This window comes from Halichoeres trimaculatus, unplaced genomic scaffold, assembly GCF_033239565.1.
Source record: "Halichoeres trimaculatus isolate MK-OKI-2021-1 unplaced genomic scaffold, fHalTri1.1 fHalTri1_scaffold_4, whole genome shotgun sequence".
In the NCBI taxonomy this organism is placed as follows: domain Eukaryota; kingdom Metazoa; phylum Chordata; class Actinopteri; order Labriformes; family Labridae; genus Halichoeres; species Halichoeres trimaculatus.
In genome coordinates this window covers 36,447,156-36,467,083 of record NW_027437182.1, presented here as the reverse complement: position 1 = coordinate 36,467,083, position 19,928 = coordinate 36,447,156, and the positions used below count along the sequence as shown (strand labels likewise).

General features: G+C 40.9%; 2 protein-coding genes across 2 annotated transcripts in view; one reads left to right on the top strand and one right to left on the bottom strand.

Annotated features, from left to right (window-relative positions):
* tbl1xr1a (TBL1X/Y related 1a) overlaps positions 1-10,487 on the top strand; it is a 65,235-nt gene extending 54,748 nt beyond the window's left edge. The window contains exons 9-16 of the mRNA XM_074667481.1: positions 1,124-1,221; positions 1,326-1,386; positions 1,467-1,588; positions 1,821-1,895; positions 2,100-2,227; positions 2,331-2,496; positions 5,228-5,329; positions 5,412-10,487. Of these exons, the coding sequence (XP_074523582.1) occupies positions 1,124-1,221; positions 1,326-1,386; positions 1,467-1,588; positions 1,821-1,895; positions 2,100-2,227; positions 2,331-2,496; positions 5,228-5,329; positions 5,412-5,438 (779 nt within the window). The 3' untranslated portion in view covers positions 5,439-10,487. The remainder of the gene's footprint in view (positions 1-1,123; positions 1,222-1,325; positions 1,387-1,466; positions 1,589-1,820; positions 1,896-2,099; positions 2,228-2,330; positions 2,497-5,227; positions 5,330-5,411) is intronic.
* Positions 10,471-19,928, bottom strand: part of LOC141788590 (uncharacterized) — a 110,833-nt gene continuing 101,375 nt past the window's right edge. The window contains exons 14-18 of the mRNA XM_074667480.1: positions 19,323-19,437; positions 15,737-15,839; positions 15,501-15,570; positions 15,292-15,395; positions 10,471-12,959 (exon numbers count right to left, since the gene is read on the bottom strand). Of these exons, the coding sequence (XP_074523581.1) occupies positions 12,752-12,959; positions 15,292-15,395; positions 15,501-15,570; positions 15,737-15,839; positions 19,323-19,437 (600 nt within the window). The 3' untranslated portion in view covers positions 10,471-12,751. The remainder of the gene's footprint in view (positions 12,960-15,291; positions 15,396-15,500; positions 15,571-15,736; positions 15,840-19,322; positions 19,438-19,928) is intronic.

Here is a 19,928-nt window from a genome sequence, read left to right as displayed (position 1 = left end):
ACTCCAGGATGGAACAAGTTGGGTCCTATCACAAGGTTTAGGGCAGAAATTACCCCTACAGAAGTGATTTTGTGCAGCAGAAGCCCAGAGCACTCACACCAAACACCCCCTCCCTGCTCCTCTGCTGGTTTCCTCTGCACTCAGACGGGGCCATATTTTACTTGACCAAAAACACAAATAAACAGACTCCCACCCAAAACATCTGATATGGGTCTGCATTCATGCTTTATTTAGAGAATTTTCAGCGCGTTACTTTCACTTAAAAACACCGCTAAATAAGGCTCTAGTTTTCATTGTGTCTCTTCATCCTGGCAGACTACCTGTATTTGTTTATATCTGGCACGCTGTGCGCGTGGACTGATACACTAAGCGGCGAGCGCCTCGTAGCCAGCTGTGGCTCTGCAGCGGAGGTAGCGCCGTTTTACGACACGATGAGAACTAGAGCCTTATTTAGCGGTGTTTTTGTTTGAAAGTAACGCGCTGAAAATTCTCTAAATAAAGCGTGAATGCAGACCCATATCAGATTTTTTTCGGTGGGAGTCCCTTTATTCGTTTATTTGTGTATTTGGTCAAGTAAAATATCGTCCCGTCTGAGTGCAGAGGAAACCAGCAGAGGAGCAGGGAGGGGGTGTTTGGTGCGAGCGCTCTGGGCTTCTGCTGCACAAAATCACTGCTGTAGGGGTAATTTCTGCCCTAAACCTTGTGATAGGACCAAACTTGTTCCATCCCAGAGTATCACTTTAAATCAGTAATCACATTTTTTTTTCTAGAGCCACAGTTTCACTTTACGTTTAAAACACTGAGGCTTGTGCAGTCTCTAATGTGGGTAACTTTAATCTCATCTTGTGAGATCATCTTGTGTCCTCTGATGTGTTTTTTGAGCCACCATATTTTCACATCCTGATAAATCCATCCATTTAAAGACGACAGCAGTAAGAATTGTTGAGTCTGTAGAATGCAGACAAAATGCACAGTCCAAATGTAGTTTAGTGAAACCTTACAGACAAGACTGGTTTGGTCTGAGCACTAGACAGAAAATGTTCATGTACATTTTAATCTAACGTTGTCATTGTAATTGTATTTGTCTGACTTTTTTTCCCCGTGTGTGTGTTTTGCTTCACAGGAAATCTTGCCAGTACACTTGGCCAACACAAAGGCCCCATCTTTGCCCTTAAATGGAATAAAAAAGGCAATTTTATCCTCAGTGCAGGAGTAGACAAGGTAAACAGAGAGCTTTTAACCTGCTGCTGTTTCCTCTCAGAGCTTGATGGTAATCTATGTGGTTTAGTCTTTACTAGCACTGACGTTGATGTGTTCTCTACTAGACAACAATCATATGGGACGCCCATACAGGAGAAGCCAAACAACAGTTTCCTTTCCATTCAGGTACATTTTCTCTCCTCTTTTTTTCACCTTCACGTCTTCAGGTGTACTGTTGTTAACATTTGCTCGTCTGTGTCCTGCAGCTCCAGCGTTAGACGTGGATTGGCAGAGTAACAACACGTTCGCCTCCTGTAGTACAGACATGTGCATCCATGTCTGTAAACTGGGACAGGACCGACCCATTAAAACATTCCAGGGACACACAGTAAGTGCTGTCTGCACGTCCTCATTACTCATGTATGACCTTTGAAGGGTCTGAGAGGTGGAGAGGACATGAAAAGCTGTCACTGCTTATCACTGTAGCTAACGTGTTTTAGATTCATTTGAAATAGTTTCTTTTGGAGAGAATTCAGTGATATAAATGAAAAATAAATGTTTTCACACAAAGTCTTTGCAGTGTTCAGTCACTCACCCACTTTCTCCTTTTTCCTTCCCAGAATGAAGTAAATGCAATCAAGTGGGATCCCACAGGGAACCTGCTAGCCTCCTGCTCAGACGACATGACGCTGAAGGTGAGCTGGGAGTGAGCTCTGCTGAAATATTGCTCTGACTCTGTCATTAATATCGCTGTCACTGACACCCTTGACCTGAAAATGCTTCGTCATGTAGGGAGGACAAGCGCGTTCACTATGAGTGGGAATTCAGATAAAGGGACAGTTCAACCAATAGGGAAGTGTACAAAGGAACGTCAAAATTGTTCATTTTTGTGTCTTCAGATTTGGAGTATGAAGCAGGACTCGTGTGTCCATGACCTGCAGGCGCACAGTAAAGAAATCTACACCATCAAGTGGAGTCCCACCGGCCCTGGAACCAACAATCCCAGTGCTAATCTAATGCTAGCCAGGTTAGCATCATTAACTGAACCCAGGCTTCCTCTGTTCTCAGAATGTCAAAGACTTTGGAGAGGCCTCCTCATGACCCTGTCTGTCCCTCTGTCCCTCCTGCAGTGCTTCATTTGACTCCACAGTCCGTCTTTGGGACGTGGAGAGGGGCATCTGTATCCATACCCTGACTAAACACCAGGAACCGGTCTACAGCGTCGCTTTCAGTCCTGATGGTCGGCATTTGGCCAGTGGCTCCTTCGACAAATGTGTGCACATCTGGAATACACAGGTATGATGAGAGGGACAGGGGGGATCTAACCCTGACACCACAGCTGTGAGCCTCGAGCCACAGCTTTCTCATGCCTAATACTAACACTACATCAGGGTGTCCACGGGGTCATAAAATGTATTAAAAGTTGATAAATCAGTTGTGGGAAAATTAAGGCCCTTAAAAAGTATTAAAAAGTCTTAATGGTGATGTTAAATGTATTAATTTAGTGTATTAAATTTTACTGGTATTGAAGCTTTGACTCCAAACGTATCCATGGATATTTATTTTTCTCCTTGCAACTGTTACAAACTAATCTGACACGCCAGACAGACAGTTCCATATATCCTCCACAGAAACAGTCCATCAGGTTGGAAAATGTTTTCAGGGTCTGAACCTTCAAAAGTAACCACACCTGGTGATTGGATGATCATCCTGCTCGTCACACTCATCACAGACCAGTGTGAGGATCTAGAAAAAGCTTTAGCATCTCAAAATATTTTTCTCTAGATCATAAGAGTTTCTCACGCCTCCTGAGAAAATGTCTCAGACTTTTGGAGATCTTAGATTCTTAAGATGTCGAGAAAGCTTCCCCTGATCTCAGTTGTTTAGGAACAAATTTTCTTTGTTCAGATCACTGTTTTTACTGGATACAACACAATGAGATAATGTATTTATTAAAACAGTTACGTAGCGCTGTTGTTGTGACAACAAGCAAAGTTGTAATTTTGCGAGGTACGGGCTAAACGTAGTGCTAGCAGCCCAACATATCCTTAAGCTAATGTGACAACAAACTCAGTTTATACGTCTGTAGCCGTCCATATGTAGCGCTGATAGAAAGCAAATAACTCAATCTCAAGGACATGTCTTAAATTTTGACAATTATTAAATAAATTCTTGTTTTTTTTCTGCAAGTTGGCCTGAAATAGCTGCTGTTACTTTTTGTGGGAATGGGAATGTCAATGAACCTGCCTTTAGTTTCATTTATTCTTCCAAGCTTTATTCCTTCTAAGTTTACCTCATTCATGTTAAAATGCAAACTTCTGTCAAAGATCGGTTGCTGACAACAGTTTTAAGTCGTGATACGGTCTTAAGACTTTTTGAAAGGTTTTTAAAAAAGTCTTAAAAAGGTTTTTAATTTAACCTCAGGATTCCAGCAGATACCCTGTACATGATACTCAGACTGAGTACAATAAAAACACAGCCGTCGTTTCCAGACATTTGCTTTTTAACTAGATTATCCTGTACCAAATTGCAAACTGACAGAATAATTACTTTTTCAGTTAGAAGGCTGTCTCTGAACAAAGAGCTTTGAGTGTTTGTGCTCCTTCATCTTGGTCTGAGCTATAAAGCCATGTGAAACTAGACAATCATGTCAGCTTTGACTATTTTAAAATTAAGATCAAGGATCACCTGATGAGCTTGTGCCCTTGTTTTACTGCTGAACTTTCTTGTGCTGCTGTCTTGGACAGGACTCCCTTATAAGAGAGGTCTTGCATCTCACCATTCATGGTAAAATAAATAGATAAATAAATAAATAAATAAAAACAGCTGGGTGGTACGGAAGCGTATTGCATTCAATTGAAGAAAAAAACCAACAACTCAGGTTTTTCAGAGTAATTCATTCTGCAGTTTGTTTTTTCTGGTAATTAATTTTGTTTTTCTGATTAATATATTTTTATTGGTTTGTTTTTTGTTATAACTATTTCTGTTTTTATAAGTAATTTTTTTTTCTGTTTTCAGATTACTTTTTTCCTGTTTTTCGGAGTAATTTTGCCTGAAGTATCGAAATACTTAGCCCGGTCAGTAGTCGAAAACATAACAAGGGTATCATACCCTGTGTGTGGCTAATACCTTACCTTTATTGACCTGGTACGGACCGGTAGAAAGTTGAGGAGAAGGCATAAATATACCGAACAGGATCTCTGATCCGTGCGGGACACAGGAGCCACCACACTCAGTCGTCTGCAGGTTGGAGGTTCTCATGGGATTTCTAGCTCGATAGCTCGATACTTCAGGGAAAAAAAAATTACTCCTACAAACAGGAGGAAAAAAATTACCTTGAAAAACAGCAGGTTGAGGTTCTCGCGGGATTTCTAAGTATTTCGATACTTCAGGAAAAAATCCAAAAACAGGAAAAAAATAATCTGAAAACAGAAATAAAATTACTCATAAAAACAGAAATAATATTAACAAAAAACAAACCAATTAAAAAAAAATATTAATCAGAAAAACAAAATTAATTACCACAAAAAAATAATCATAAAAACAGAAATAATTATAACAAAAAAAACAAACCAATATAATAATTATAACAAAAAACAAACCAAAAAAAAAAAAATTAACCAGAAAAACAAAATTAATTACCACAAAAAACAAACTGAAGAATAAATTACTCTGAAAAACTTGAGTTGTTTTTTGTTTTCTTCAAGTGAATGCAATATGCCTCCATAGTATGGAATATAAATGTAGATCCTTGTCACTTCGGTCAGAAAGCACATGAATATGAAAAAATGTCATACAGCAGGTGAAGACCACCTCTGAAATAAAGTAAAAGCATTCCCTTTAACACCACACTGAATTCTGGACACAGACTCAGCAGGCCCAGGAACTGGTCACTGCTGCCCCCTAGTGGTGGAGGATTATTACTGCAGTTAATCATTTGTAAATGACTCTGTGCATTTTTTTTTACCTGTGGGTTGAATGTTGTGTTTTAAACCTCCTCCTCACTCGCTGTCTGTCCTCCTTTCAGACGGGCGCTTTAGTCCACAGTTACAGAGGGACAGGGGGAATCTTTGAGGTTTGCTGGAATGCAGCGGGGGACAAAGTGGGAGCCAGTGCGTCAGACGGATCTGTAAGTCAACAGTTCAAACGTAGCTCTGTTCTTCTGATTGTTGTGTTTCAGTCCATAAAGCTCAGTCTCTCCTCTGCCTCAGGTGTGTGTACTAGACCTTCGGAAATAGTGCTGCTGTTTGTTGGAAGCCATGGACCGACCATGAATGTGTACATAGCCAAATGACTGTCCCTGCCTGCCCTGCGTACTGCTCACGCTTACGACTATGGCCCCGCCCACCGACAGACAGACAGGAAGCAGGAAACAGGAACAGAAAGCAAGCACCCGACACAGCAGGTCCAGACACAGGGATGAACAGGACAGACGGACAGACAGATGGACGGATGGATAAACAGGAGGATGGCGGCACCCATCTCTATCTGTGCAGACTCTTCCAGAGAAGCAGAAGGGACGCAGTGGAAAAAAAGAAAAAACTCAGACAAAAAAAAGTCACAGATCCGTATATGTACCAAAATTTGGAAGCTATTTTGCTTTTTTGATCTTTAAACCATGCTCATCATCATCTTCATCATCATCATCAAAATGAAAAACAATGAAAAAAGTGTTGATCTTTGTTACTAGTTGGATCTCATTGTGCAGACATATCAACTTCTCCACCGTAATATAGGATGGCACTTAGTTTTTTTAAATTTCAGATCTCTTCTTTTAATGTTTTTATATTTTTTATCTTTGGGGGAGGGGCGGGGGCTGGCCACGTCCCACTTTTATTAATTGGAGAAGAAAAATACAAACAAACACGCTCAGACTTGAACCCAAGCTGTGTCCTCGTCATGATTTCAAAACGTCGTCGCACACCTTGTTTGTTGCTTTTTTTTTGCAGTACTTTCTCATAGAGGAGCGGGTCAGAGAGCTGACTTCAAAATGCAGTAATTCACGTGTCGTCGTCTCCAGAGGACACACTCTGGATACCTCTCTGTGCGTCCTTCTGACACACAACCACAATCTAAAAACACATCATTTGTGTACTCTTTCCTTTTAACCCATAGATTCAGGATTTCTATCCTGAAACAAAGTCGAAACTGTACTCAGCCAGCAGGATTCAGCAGAACAAAAGCACAAATAGAACAATATAAGCTGAGTCTTCCTTCAGGTGTTGAGCTGCCTGTGATCATCACAGTTTTTTGAGTTTGAGAGGCTTTAGAGACAGAGATAACCTTGGTGATTTGAGTTTTTCTCTCTGTGGATGTTTGGATCTATCAGTAAACTAACTGCAGATGGATCCAACTGTTTCCCATCAACATAAACCATAGTAAAGGGCAGTTTCACCTAAATTTCTCCCTTCAAAGCGATTAAAACGCATTTATTAGACGATACTTACCGTGGGTTTGTTGGCATCAGGGAGAGTCCCTTGTGGTTTCTTTCTGAGGGTCGTGTGAGACTTTACGGACGGATGTCAGTCAGTTAGGGAAGATAATCTCTCACCAGATTAAAATGGTTCTGTTTGACGTCTTTGTCAAAGTTTCCTATTGCATTTGCTCACAGACCAGGCTGGGCGCTGCTAAGAGCTTCACGTTTTGATTCACTTTTAGTCATTAAGGTTGCAATTTGATATTGATTTGATTCCGTCATCATTTAAATGCTTTAACGTTGAGTAAAGAAGTAGAAATGTAAAAAAAAATAGCATTTCAGTTGAAATTTTTCAAATGACTGTTTTCTTGCTCATGTGAACGAATGTGATGTCACCTCACGTTTCTGAGCAATGAAACTTGCAAACGTCAGAGTGAAAAGTGGAAGGAGCTGGATTTATGCTGCTGCCGCTTGCTTTGGTTGCTGTTTTGTTGTTGTTTGCTCTCGTGTGACCTCCGTCCATACAACACAAGTTACAAACAGGACACTGCAAAAAAACTGAAATCTTATCAAGTGTTTTTGTTTTATTTTAAGTAAAATTTGTCTTATTATACTGGATATGAGCCACATTCAACCAATCAGTCCAGAAAAATGTGTTGTTTTAAGTTATTGAAAGTCAGAAATGAGGTCTGAATTGCTTGAAACAAGTTAAAAAAAAATGCCAATGGAACAAGAAAAATTTGCTTGGGACCAGAATAATTTCTAATACAAGTAACTTCTCTCTTGTTCCATTGGCAGATCTTTTTAACACGTTAAAAGCAATTCAGACCTCATATTTGTCTTTAAACAACTTAAAACAAGAAAAATTTCTGGATTGGTCAGGTGAATGTGGCTCTTATTAAGTCTAAAAAGACATTTTCTATTGGAAAATGTGACAAAAACACTTCATAGGATTTTAGGTTTTTGCAGGAGGTGAATCACTTCAGTTTATTTGCCAAATCGACGTCAACTTGGGCGGGAAAACTTTGCGATGCATCGATTAATCAACTCATTACCCACCATTTGTTCAGACCTGCTTCATTTGCTTGTTACACTGCAAAAACGGAAATCTTATCAAGTGTTTTTGTCTCATTTTAAGTAGAAAATTCCTTTTTAGACACAATATTTTCAAGCAATTTTTTCTTGTGCCATTGGCAGATTTTATTTACTGGTTACAAGCAATTCAAACCTCATTTTTGTACTCTGATAACTTAAAACAAAACATTTTTCTGGATTGATAAGTTGAAAGTGGCTCATATCGAGTATAATAAGACAATTTTTACTTAAAAAAAGACAAAAACCCTTGATAAGATTTCAGTTTTTTGCAATGTAGGACTTAAGGAAAGCCAAGTCAGTCGATTGATTCGTTACAAAGCTTAACAAATGGATGTGAGACACTGTACCATTCAAAACAATACCTGCTTGAGACAGTTAGATATCAGCTCTAAAACTGTTGTAAAAAAAAAGGTAAACCACTACAAGTGAGCGCTTATTATTTTCAAATCATATTTGACACAGTCGTTTCCATTAACCTTAGAGAAGCTATGAAGTTTGCTGTTAATTTGTGAACAGGCTGTCTTAAAGAAGGAAGGAAGAGGAAGGGAGGATGATCACAATCTGCGTTTTGTCATCAGAACAGAACACTTTGCTTTCTTAAAGGTGTACTTTTGCCCTCTGTTGAATCTTACTGGCTGATCCAACTTCAAACAATGTGTACTCGTTGAGACACACTACATTTACTTTTTCCATCCCTGTTTGAAAAGAGAAGGATGTAAAGGGATCAAAAAAACTCATCGAAGCTACTTTAAGGTCAAACCAAAACAGTTTCAGTGTTTAAGGACTCATCAGCCCTCTCACGCTCCTTATTTTTCATTTCCAAAACCCTGCTCACGTTTGACTCTGAGGTTCCTCAAAGACGAGCCATTTTATACTCTTTCGAGACAAATTTAAAGTTACATTTTTGTAATTTCTTTGTAGATTTGAAAAAATGTGAATTGATGATTTATTGGCGGTGTTAATTGACCTGTTCTGTCAATTCCAAGCAATGTTTCTTTCTTACGTTGGAGGTTGACCCTGTTAATGTAAGGCTCTGCGACAGGCTGAGCTGTCATTCTGAAGGCACCTTTACCCGGGGAGAGAGACGTCCCCCCAGCAGCAGATCACCACTAAAGTTTGTCCATGTTTGAATAAAGAAATGTTTCACTTTGCTTTTCTTTTGGGGGAGGCTTTGTCCCAGAAATCCTTTCTCCTGAAGCTCCTCTTGGCTTACACTAAAGACAGTTCAAGAAGTAAGTCTTTGAATGGAATAAAATTGTATTTTTCAATCAAGCCAAGACTCAAATTGTTTTCTGCTTTGCCTTCTTTCCCCGTCGCTGACACCGTTTGGATTCTTTCCAGAGCTCTGAGGAGCTCTGCAGGCAGATACAGACCGGCTGGAGCTCAAATTCAGACTAAAGGGGAGGTTGAGATCACGTTGGGATCACGTTTTGCATTTGGCTGAAATATATCTTTGCAAATAGTCACAGTTTCTTAGAGAGTTTTATCATTTCAAAATATTTAGTATGCAAAATAACCTGAAATCTTCAAACATCTGCCAATGGAACAAGAAAAAAAAACTTTTTTTAATTTGTTCCAATCATTTCAGACCTCATTTTTGTTTTCAAATAACTTGAAACAAGACATTTTTCTGGACTGGTCAGGTGAATGTGGCTCATATTAAGTCTACAAAAATGTTTTCTACTGAAAATAAGATAAAATCACTTGAAACTATATCTTCTTGAACGCTTTCCACCAACTTATCGGATCCCTCACACATTTTCTCCGTACATTCCTGGTTTCATGATGGTTTGTTTAGACAGGAGGAGTGTTAAGAGTTAAGAAACACTCAGGAAAGAGAGAATGTGTCATTAATTATCCCATTATGCATTTTTAATCTGAGGCAGATTATTATCATCCCAGGGATGGAGAAAAAAAAAAGTTTCCCCAACTAACACACCGCAAAAACCTGTAATCTTATCAAGTGTTTTGTCTTATTTTTAATAGAAAATGCCTTTATAGACTTAATACGGGCCACATTTACCTGACCACTCCAGAAAAATGAGGTCTGAAATGATGGGAACAAGTTAAAAAAAAGTCTGCCAATGGAACACGGGAAAAATTACTTCATTATGAAGACATTACTCTAGTTCCGTGCAAATTTTTGAGCAAATTTTTCTTGTCTCGTTTTAATTTAATTTTAATTTTTTTTACTTTTTACAAACAATTTAGACCTCTTTTTTGTTCTTAAATGATTAAAACAACATTTTCCTGGAATCATAAGTTGACTGTGGCTCATATTGAGTGTAACAAGACGATTTTTACTTAAGACGAAAATGATTTAATTTTTTTGCAGTGCGGGCAGATCAAAACCTCGGGAATCCTGACAGCTGAGTTTGAGGAAAAACCAAGTTTAATATTTTTCGTGGGGGTCCGTGACAGCTTTAATTTAGCTTCAGTCATGGTTAAAAACAACAAAAAACAATATCTGCCTGCAGAACGTCTCTGCTCCTGAGCAAACTTTCTTGAAGACCTGTCAGGGTTTTCCTTTTCCTGTTTTCCCGCCATAAAATTTGTCTCAAATTTAAAATTTTCTAAAATTTTCATCACTGAGGTTTAGTTAATGACCCCCCTCGCACCATTCTCTGGTCTCTATCGTGAAGTTTGTCTGAGCTAATGTGAGCATTAGCTGAGTCAGCCCTGCAGCTCCTCTCCCACCATCTTACATCCATCTGTTAACGTTTAAAGTCCGATCAGTGAAACAAAAAAGTCCAGAATAAAGTCTATTTTGATAAGAGTCTGGAGTTTTAATTTCTGTGTGTGTGTGTGTGTGTGTGTGTGTGTGTGTAAACCGTTACTAACATCATGTAATAACACTCGTACGTCTGTGACATTCAAGTTGAAATCATGTGAAAATAAGTAACATACAAATCAATGATTTCTGTCATGCTAACGAGCTCATGCTTGTGCTTTCTGTGCTACGAAGCAGGTGAAAGAAACCGAAGCAGCATGCTGCTGTAGATACTGAAGATGCCAGAGAAGCACTTGTTCGTAAAAAGGCCAAATGAAACCTGAATCCACAGCTGAGATCTCTTCATGTGGAGCGTTTGTTCCTTAGATGAGTCAGATTACATGTTGCATTAGAGTCCATCCGGTCCAAAGATTCACAGTAGTCCTCCAGAGCAGAGCTCAGACATGGCTTTGGATCAGCTCTGGTCGACAGAGCGTGAGCTGTGCTTTGACACAAACACCAGAGAAAGTGAAGTCAGACACGTTGAACTTCATATGTTATTCATTGGTTAGGAGGATAAATAGATCATGCTGGAAAGAAATACAAACACACTCCTCTCCTCACACTCGGAGGGCTCACTGCAGCAGGATTGTCTCCGTAGAAGCCGTTCATGGTGCAAAGTTCAAGAGTTAAAGTGAATACAGCAAAAAATGTTATTTAACTAAGTTAATACTATGCACAGTGCTGTGTAACTAACCCAGCATAGTGTTCAAAGATTTCATTAAAACTTTTAATATTTACATTTCTACAACCCCAGAGGTCAGAGTCAGAAACTCTTTAAAGGCCCTGTGAGGACGTCATACATGAGGTTTAAAACCAAGGAAAGAGAATGTTTCTACATTCTTTTTCTCAGTTTCTGTGGTCAGGGCTGGATTTTCCCAAGAAGTGAGAAGAGAGTGGTGACAGAAGAGCGGACGAAAGACAAACAGGAGAGAGATAGAGCATGAGCTAAAGGTTAAAAGAGCTAGACCCTCAAGTTGACACAAGAGACCCCCTGGAAGCCTCAAGTTCAAAACTTTGGGGGGTCTCGTAAGAAGTATATTTTGCTGTGCGCCAGCTGGCTGAGTTCATAAAATTACGTACGTGTGAGTGTTCCCCGCATGAGAGAGTAGCACAAGTGTCCTACTTGGCTGAAGGGCAGAGTTGCCCTGTGGTCCTGAAGCTGTGCACTTGGTCACATCTTCACAATTCACCTCTACTCTCAGTATCAGACACACAAACACAGGCAAGCACAGAGATGAGCACACTCTGTATAGTCGCACCCCCCCACCCCCCGTTCTTGCAGCGGCAGCACCACTGACTGTATACAGAGTGGACTGCATGGCTCCACCATTTACCATTGTATATTGTAATTTACCTTGTTGCTCTGCATTTTGGGAAAAGTTGTCTTGAACAAATGAAAGTAGAGTTAAAAAGATCCAAAAAAAAACACAGACCCTGGCAATAGTCACATCATCTCGACAGTGGGTGATTGTGTGCAGTACCAATTCTGACCAGAGGTGTCACTGCAATAAACGGCAAAGAGAGAGTCCTCACAGAGCCTTTAACTTTGGGGCTTTTTCTCTGATTTTAACAGACTGATGAGGAAAAACCTTTTTTACCCTCCTGTTTTCACAACAGTCAATGAATTAACCAGAAAATCATCTTGTTTACAAACAGCCTGGTATAATTTCTATGCGAGGTTGAACTATTTTAAGCTACACTGATGTGTCCCACGATATGGACACTTCAACAAAATTTTAGTCTGTACAAGTAACCACTAGCCCAGGTGTTTTAGATTGCACTTTTCCCTTTTAAAGCCCTCTTTTCTGTTTTTAGAAGACAACAGTGCAGTTGATGAAAACCTATAGACAACCTAAACATCACTTCGCTGATTTATCTCCATCCTGAACTAAAATGGCCTTTTCTGGATTTTCTACACTTACACTGTAATAAAGCCAAGCCCAAGTGTCTGATGGGAAAATCCTCAGGCTCCTCATGATGTCAGGCTTTCAAAGAAAGGAACAGGTGGGGAACAAATGCTTAAGAGAAAAAAAAGATGGTCGTCAAAAACAAAACAATGGTTCAGCAAAGTGAAAAAAATGCAAACTTGGTGTCTTTGAAAGATGGAAGTAAAACACGTGACTGTTCATCTTTAGGAGGGAGGTTGGTGCTGTATGTAGAGATGAAAGTAAAAAGCACTGTCTAACATTCAGATGTGTTTTTGGCACGCTGTTTTCGGCACGCCGTTTGTGGCACGCTGAACTGGGAGTGGTGCGTCTGCTCACAGATCAGAGCAGTGTGGAGACGTTAGCTGCTGGTAAACTCTCAGTCAGATTGTGGTAGTGTGCTTCCTCCAAGTGGTAGAAGTGAAGGTAATGAGCCACCTCGGCCAGCGTCTGCAGCACGTCGTAGGTCACCGCAAACAGGAAGTAGGTAGGGAGAAGCCAGCTGAGGCTGAAGACGCAGTCGCCTACAGGCAAAGGGACGGCCATGTGCCTGACAGAGGAACAGAGAAAAAGTCAGGACCATGTGACTGTTGACATAGTACTGAACATGGATTCATCTCACAAAACAGAAAAATCTCTATTTACATCATAATGACAATGTGGAGAAAGCTTTTTTTGAAAATGTAAAACTAAGACATCACATGTACATAAGATTTCACAGCCTTTGAGGTTGATCAGAGGAGAAGAGTCTTAGTCAGGGAGGTGACCAAGAACCTGATGGTTCATCAGTCAGAGCTCCAGAGGTCATCTGTGTAGAGAGAAGGACAACCATCTCTGCTCTAATCCACCAATCAGGCCTGTTTGGTAGAAAGGCAGCCAGTTCTTTTATGGCACTGACCAAAAGGCTTCGGTAGTACCAAGTGTACATGCCTCATCTTTCGGTGCTAAGTTCTGGTACCCAACGGGTTAATCACATAATCAAGATGATAATACCACCAGTGATTGGCTGTAACGTTACACGTGGCTGCACCATGCAGGCTGTTAGTAACTGAGCAGCTCTCTGGATTTAGAGGCTATGGCAATCCTCCTCACTCACGCAGCAATTCCTCTCACAGCACAGTCACATGGGCCATCCACACCGTGCCCAAGCAAGCTTCAAACCTTAAGTCCAGCGTGACTGTAAGTGTGCCGTGCTCAGGCACAATTCACTTCTCTTCTTTGGCTCCACAGAGGTGAGCTTAAGCGTGATACGCTTGGTGCTCGAGCACAAACACAAGCACGCGACAGCCTCTATGATCCATGACATATGCTGCAGCCTGAGAAGACGTCTGCATGCAAATAAATTGCGTTCTCTCATTTGTCACTTTGGTCATATTTGGTGGACCCAACCCTGGATATTGAGGGATTATTTTGATAGTGAAAAAAACAAAAAAATCAGTGGAAGAAAAATCATTTAGAGTTAAAAACACAGTTAAGGTGCACCAGCATTGCCAGATGGGAAATATAAAATTATCGTTCCGGTGTCGAAAAATTATTGTATTTTGGGGGAAATTATCGTACCTCCGACAAAATAATCAAAAAAACGTATAATGATCAAAATAACTGTCTTATTGTTGGGGGAAGTCACAATTGATCACTCTGTTTGGTGTCCTACAGGCACTTTTGTGGACATTCATCGCCCTGCCCCACATCATCAGCGTTTGATCAGCAGCTCCAGGCTCTGACTCACCTGTGTTACATACTAAACCCCCTTCAAAAAAAATGACAGGTCATCATGAGACCTCAAGGCTATTATTTTGAAACAGTATTCATGAACACTGAGAGAGAGAGAGAGATAGAAAGAGATAAATAGTCATCTGACTTCACTTGGTGAAATTTATTCTAGACATTAACTTTTTCTCAAAAGAGTAGTCTTCAAATTAACATCTTCTTCAAGATAACTTCATAACATTAATCTCTGGAGCCTCTTAAGGGTCACGATGAGAGGTTCTTTTGTGTTGACCCCCTTGCAATATTTATGTATCAGCCCTCCGCTTCGGCTCCCGCTCACCCTCGTCCTTGTCCTCTCTTTCGTTGCTCATTTTTCTCTGAACCGACGAGAGACTTCCTGACTGTCTGAGCTCCTACGAGCATGATTGGCTGTCAGTCGTTCTAAGATGAATGACACTCAAACTATGATTGGCTGGAAACGTCACATGATGTAAGATGCATTTAGGGTCTACAAATAACTGTCAGACTGGGGTAGATCTGTAACAACCACACGAAATTGTCAAATTATCGTACATTTAGCCTTTTTTGAAATTATTGATCGTACATCATACAGAGGGCTAAATTATCGTACAAACACGATAATTATTGTACGTCTGGCAACGCTGAGGTGCATTCAGTTCATACTGACCTGTCATTTGTTTACAACTGTTCTTTTGTACGGGCAACTAACTGTTGTTTTTTATGTAAGAAACCTGCTCAGGGTGGAATAATACTACAGCTGTGAAAAACAAGACTCAAGATTTGTAACACGACGTGTAATGCCATTTTTTGTGGGTCAAAACTGACATTATGAAATTGGTAGAGTATTGTTCAGGAGCAGTATGGAAGTGTAGAGATAACAGGATTGGTACAGGTATCGAAGTTTTGGATTCTGATTTCATAATTGAAGTAATTCACAGAATTCTTACAGTAAATATTTCTCCAAAGGGTTTTCTCCAAGATTGGGTGGTGCCCCAACTAAAATTTAAACTCACATATTGTAAGTTTAGATGTCTTTTTGAAAGAGTTATACTTTCGTTCTGGTAGAATTCTGGCATTCTGCTGTTAATAATTAATTAGTCATTATTTTACACTGATTTGTGCTACAACTGTAACCAAACATGTGGACTCACTGGAACCGGTCCTCTCTGGACTCCCTCAGCATGATGAAGACAAACAATCCAACTTCAGTGTTGAGGGAGAAAGACACAACTTTGTCCAACATGACAACAAAACCCTGCAGAGAGGAAAGAGCAGTGATCAGTGGAGGCCTCTTTCACCATGGATCATTACTTTTTTATACTGTGTGTGTGTGTTTGTGTATGTGTGTTTCATCACTTACCCTGGGGTCACACACAGACACGATGAAGATGACCATAAAGGCGAGCAGTGACACGAATCCTTTCGCCATGCTGCCAGAGAGACAGAGAGGAGGAGCATGAAGAAAGTGGGAGGAGTCAGCGGCTTTGGATTGGGCTAACGCTTTAGCATCAATAAGGTCGTACATGCGCTGCTACGATCTTACAGAAGGAATTCATGTCAGGTGGAAGAGCACCCACCTCCTGGCCTAGCACCCACCTCCTGGCTGAGCAGATGTGATGTTTGTTGGGCAGGTTTCTCTCCCAGGCTTTTGTCAGCCACTCCAGTTTGCTGCTCCACAGCGAGCTCACCAGACCATCAACTGAAAAAAACAAAGCCCCTCAGAATTCTGCAGCCAAAACTTATAAATGAGGTTCAACGTTTACATTCTCATACACAGAGAGTAAGACAATAAGAACATCAAACACCCTCTAACTCTGCTTCATTATAAACTTCAGCCGGCCTCAGGTTCATGGGCCCTGTGGGCTTTTATTATAAATAAAAGTTTCTGTTCACACAACGTTGTGTTTATCCCCAAGGCCAAGAATTGCTGATTCGCTTCCTCACAAAACATTTGTAAGTTGATTTTTAGCATTCTGAATCCTGCATTATTAAGCTCAATGTTTATAGATTGTCCTTCCTCCTCCTCCTCCTCCTCTTCCTCTCTGTTCTCTCATACATCTTTGTCAGCGGCCAATTTAGGTCATCAAAACAATCTCTGCAACAACTCTTGAAACAATATTTCAAATTCAATAAAGACAAAAATGTGTTGCCTTTTTTTTCACTGATCAAAGCTCTTTGACACAGGTGACCACTCCATGTTACTGCACAGACTGTCTTCCATCGGTCTGGATAACAGGTTCCAAACTAACTAACTAACTAACTACGAGGGGTACCTCAAGGATTAGTCCTGGGTCCACTTGTCTTTTCTTTGTACATTAATGACATTGGAAACAGATGAAAAATGTTATGTTCCATCTTTATGCTGATGACACCATTCTCTACTGAGGCTCTTTGACAGTTAAAGACTGATTTGAACTCACCCTAACAAACTCTGGTTGGTCTTTGAATGATTCTGTGTCCCTTAAAAAAACAACTATTGTCTTTTCCAGACTGTAAGAGCTCTAATTTCGTGGCGCAGCACAGGGGGCGCAAGCCTGGTGCACCCTGCGCAGTGCTAATTTGGTGCCGCGCACCATCATGCGCTGCCAATTTGACAATTTGGTAGACCGTCTGCGCAGAGATGGGTGTGACTGGGGCGCCAGGGGGGAGTTGACGGCGCACCAGGGGGAGGTGTCAGCAGATTCATGTTGCCGCAGTGACAATTTCGTGCCAAAAACAGTGCAGAAAGTGCGCTGAAAGCTCGCCAGCTCCAACCTGGTCTATCCTCGGCGCAAAGCAGAGCGCAACCTGCACAGCTGTAATTTGGTGACAGGCGCACATGTGCACACATGTCATCAAAGCCTCAGAGGCAAGTTTCCAGAGTGTCAGGCACATTTTAATGCAATAAACAATCACAGCAATCACTATTTAATGTAACTGTCTGAACCAGCATATACATTTATATCTATATTAACTGTCCCGTCACATCTGATGTCAGATTAAAGCCGTTTGTCATAATGGAAAGTTAACCTGACGGCAGCTGGAAGTTTGATGCACATCTTACAATTAAACAATAAACAGCCTTAACATCTGATACTAAGTATATATCTGGCTTCTCTCATTTCATTTAATTCAAAGAAAAGAGGGAGAGAAAAGACAAAGTAAAAAGAGACAAAATAAATGTTTGTCACTCAGGATTTACTCATGATTTCCCATATTTCTCTGTTTTAGTCTTTATTTTTAACATGATCTAAAAAGATGGAGTACATTATTGTAAGGAGGATGAGGCGGAGACACCAGGAGAGTATACAGTATATCACCAAAGGTTCTGCTATTTGGTGATGACAAACCAGGAGTGCAGGTGGATCAAAAGTATTCTGAATGGATAAGCCAGCTGTGTAACTGTCTCTTCATTTTGTACTCCTATTAATGACAAAGGAACAGATTACATCTGTCCTGGGAGCTGGCCCACAAGGTGACGTGCTTCGTGTCCTCTGATGTGCCCCACTGTCCATTCTCCTGCTGCAGGGACAGCGGCTCTGACCGTCTCCGCTACCAGGTCTTTCCAGCACACTGTTTCCACGGTGCTGGGGATCACTCAGACCAATGAGACGCTGCGCCTCGGCCGCAGCGCATTTGAAGGCGAGGAGAGGCGCTCATTTGATTGGTGAAGACAGTGCTCTGCTGTGTTAAACCCACTCACGGCTTTTCTCCTCCCTCTCTGCCATTTGCGCGGAGGGAGGCGTGGACGCGCTCCTCTGCGCTCCTCTGCGCCTTGACTGCGCCTCTCTTGGCACTGCAGGAAACTTGCAAAGTGCGCTGGTCATGCCCTGTCCGCGCAGCGAAGGCCAGCGCAGGGAAGGTGCGCCTGGTCTACGAAATTAGAGCCCTAAGTGGCTGATGCAACTTCTACACCAGAGTGATCAATTGTCCAGAAAAAAACTGTAGATGCTTTTTCTCCAGATAGAACATTTAACCCATTGATAATACTTTACCTGCACTAAATCCACACTGAACAGTTGAGGTATCTGGGTTTTTGTAGCTTGGTTACGGACCATATCTGAGATTTAATTAAAAAGTTGAGACCCCAGTTTGCTTTCATTTACAGGAGTAAGTGCTGCCTAACAGAGAGAAATAGAAAAATGATCATGTAGGTGACTGTCCTGTCAGTTTTTTGGGTTTAGAGATTCACTTAATGTGCATGCTAATGCTCATCTTTACTAAAACCATTAAATGAAAAATCACACCGTTCTCTACTGTATTACAGGTCACAGCAGCAGTGTTCTGTTTGTTTATAGGGCAGTTATAGCTTAACTCTCTTCTCTTGTCTCTAGACACCTCGAGCCATTCAACCAGATCTGAAAACTGGATTACTTTAAAAAACACCAAGCGCTACAACCCATTGAGGAAAAACTCCTTTTCGTATCACAGCTCCCATCTTGTGGAACAGTTTTCAGCCAAATGACCCTCTCTGACTTAAGATAACTTTTTAAAGAGCGTGTGTATTCAAGAATGTTTTGTGTTGTTATTCTGAACGTAGACTTCTTTTGCTGTTTTGTTCTGTTTTGACTTGTATTGAATCCCTGGAAATGAGACGCTGGTCTCAGCAGGTCCTCTCTGCTAAAATAAAGGACAGAAAAAAAAACAAAAAACAACCATACTACAGTGGGAATAACTTGATCCGAATCATATACATCTGCTTAAAAGCAAAATAAAGAACCCAAAGGTCCCTTTAAAGACCAGACACAGAGATTAAAAGTGAAACCATAGCTCTTAAAGGTCAATCATTACCCTTTCCATGTTTCTTAAATCTTGAGAGAAATCTTGGGTATGAAAAACAACAGGCAGGGTGAGACTCCTCCTCTGTCACAGGCATGCCCTTCAGTTTTTTATTAGACTGAGTTCATGAGGAGTATAACAAGCTGAGCTCAAGCATCTGGCCTGTTGTTATAAACTCTATCCTCTACAGACATGAGAGTAATACTCCCTCCATCAGCAAAACTGCTTATTTTAACCTCCTGGGACTCAAAAGAATAACTATCTTTGACATCAGTATTGGGACTCCTACCTCTTGATTTCTTGGTTGTAAACCAGCAATAATAGAAAAAAGGGCACTTTTCTCGTGTCTTATGAAGAACTAAGACCTATAAATAACCACAACAGACTGAATGAGTGAGTGACATTGAAGCAGGAGTGAACTTACTGGTGTGTTTCATGGCAGATCCCATCACCAGGAAGGACACAGTGACACTGATGGCGATAAACACCTGGATCAGCTCGGCCACCCAGGAGTAGGCCCTGTAACGTTCATTAATAATCTACATGGGTTGGTGGGGAAGGTGATGGATGTCGGTGGATGTTGGAAATGAGGACAGGACAAGGAATAAGGAAGGTACGACTTTGGACTTTTTCAAGGTAGTTTGAGAAAGGGAATGTTGTTAGAACTCAGTGCTTTTGTTTTGGATTCCCAAATTATTATACTTTACACACAGAAACAAAAAGATTTCATGAAAACAAAGAACTACCAGAGTCAGAATCATCAGCCCCTGAAGATCTGACCTTTCTAATGAACCAAAGCACAAATCACTGCTGTTCTTTAATCATGAGCTTTAACTTAGCAACGCTCACAGTTTATAATCCATCAATCAATCCAGTTCAAACTGAGGGTTTTCCTTCACTTTACACACAGGATAGACAGGGGCGTATTTAGTCGTTTGTGGGCCCAAGGCAAACCCAGTCAATGGGGCCCTCCATGTCCTTGTAACTCATCTTCCTCAGAGCTAGACTGGCCTTCCCTGGGTCCACTGTC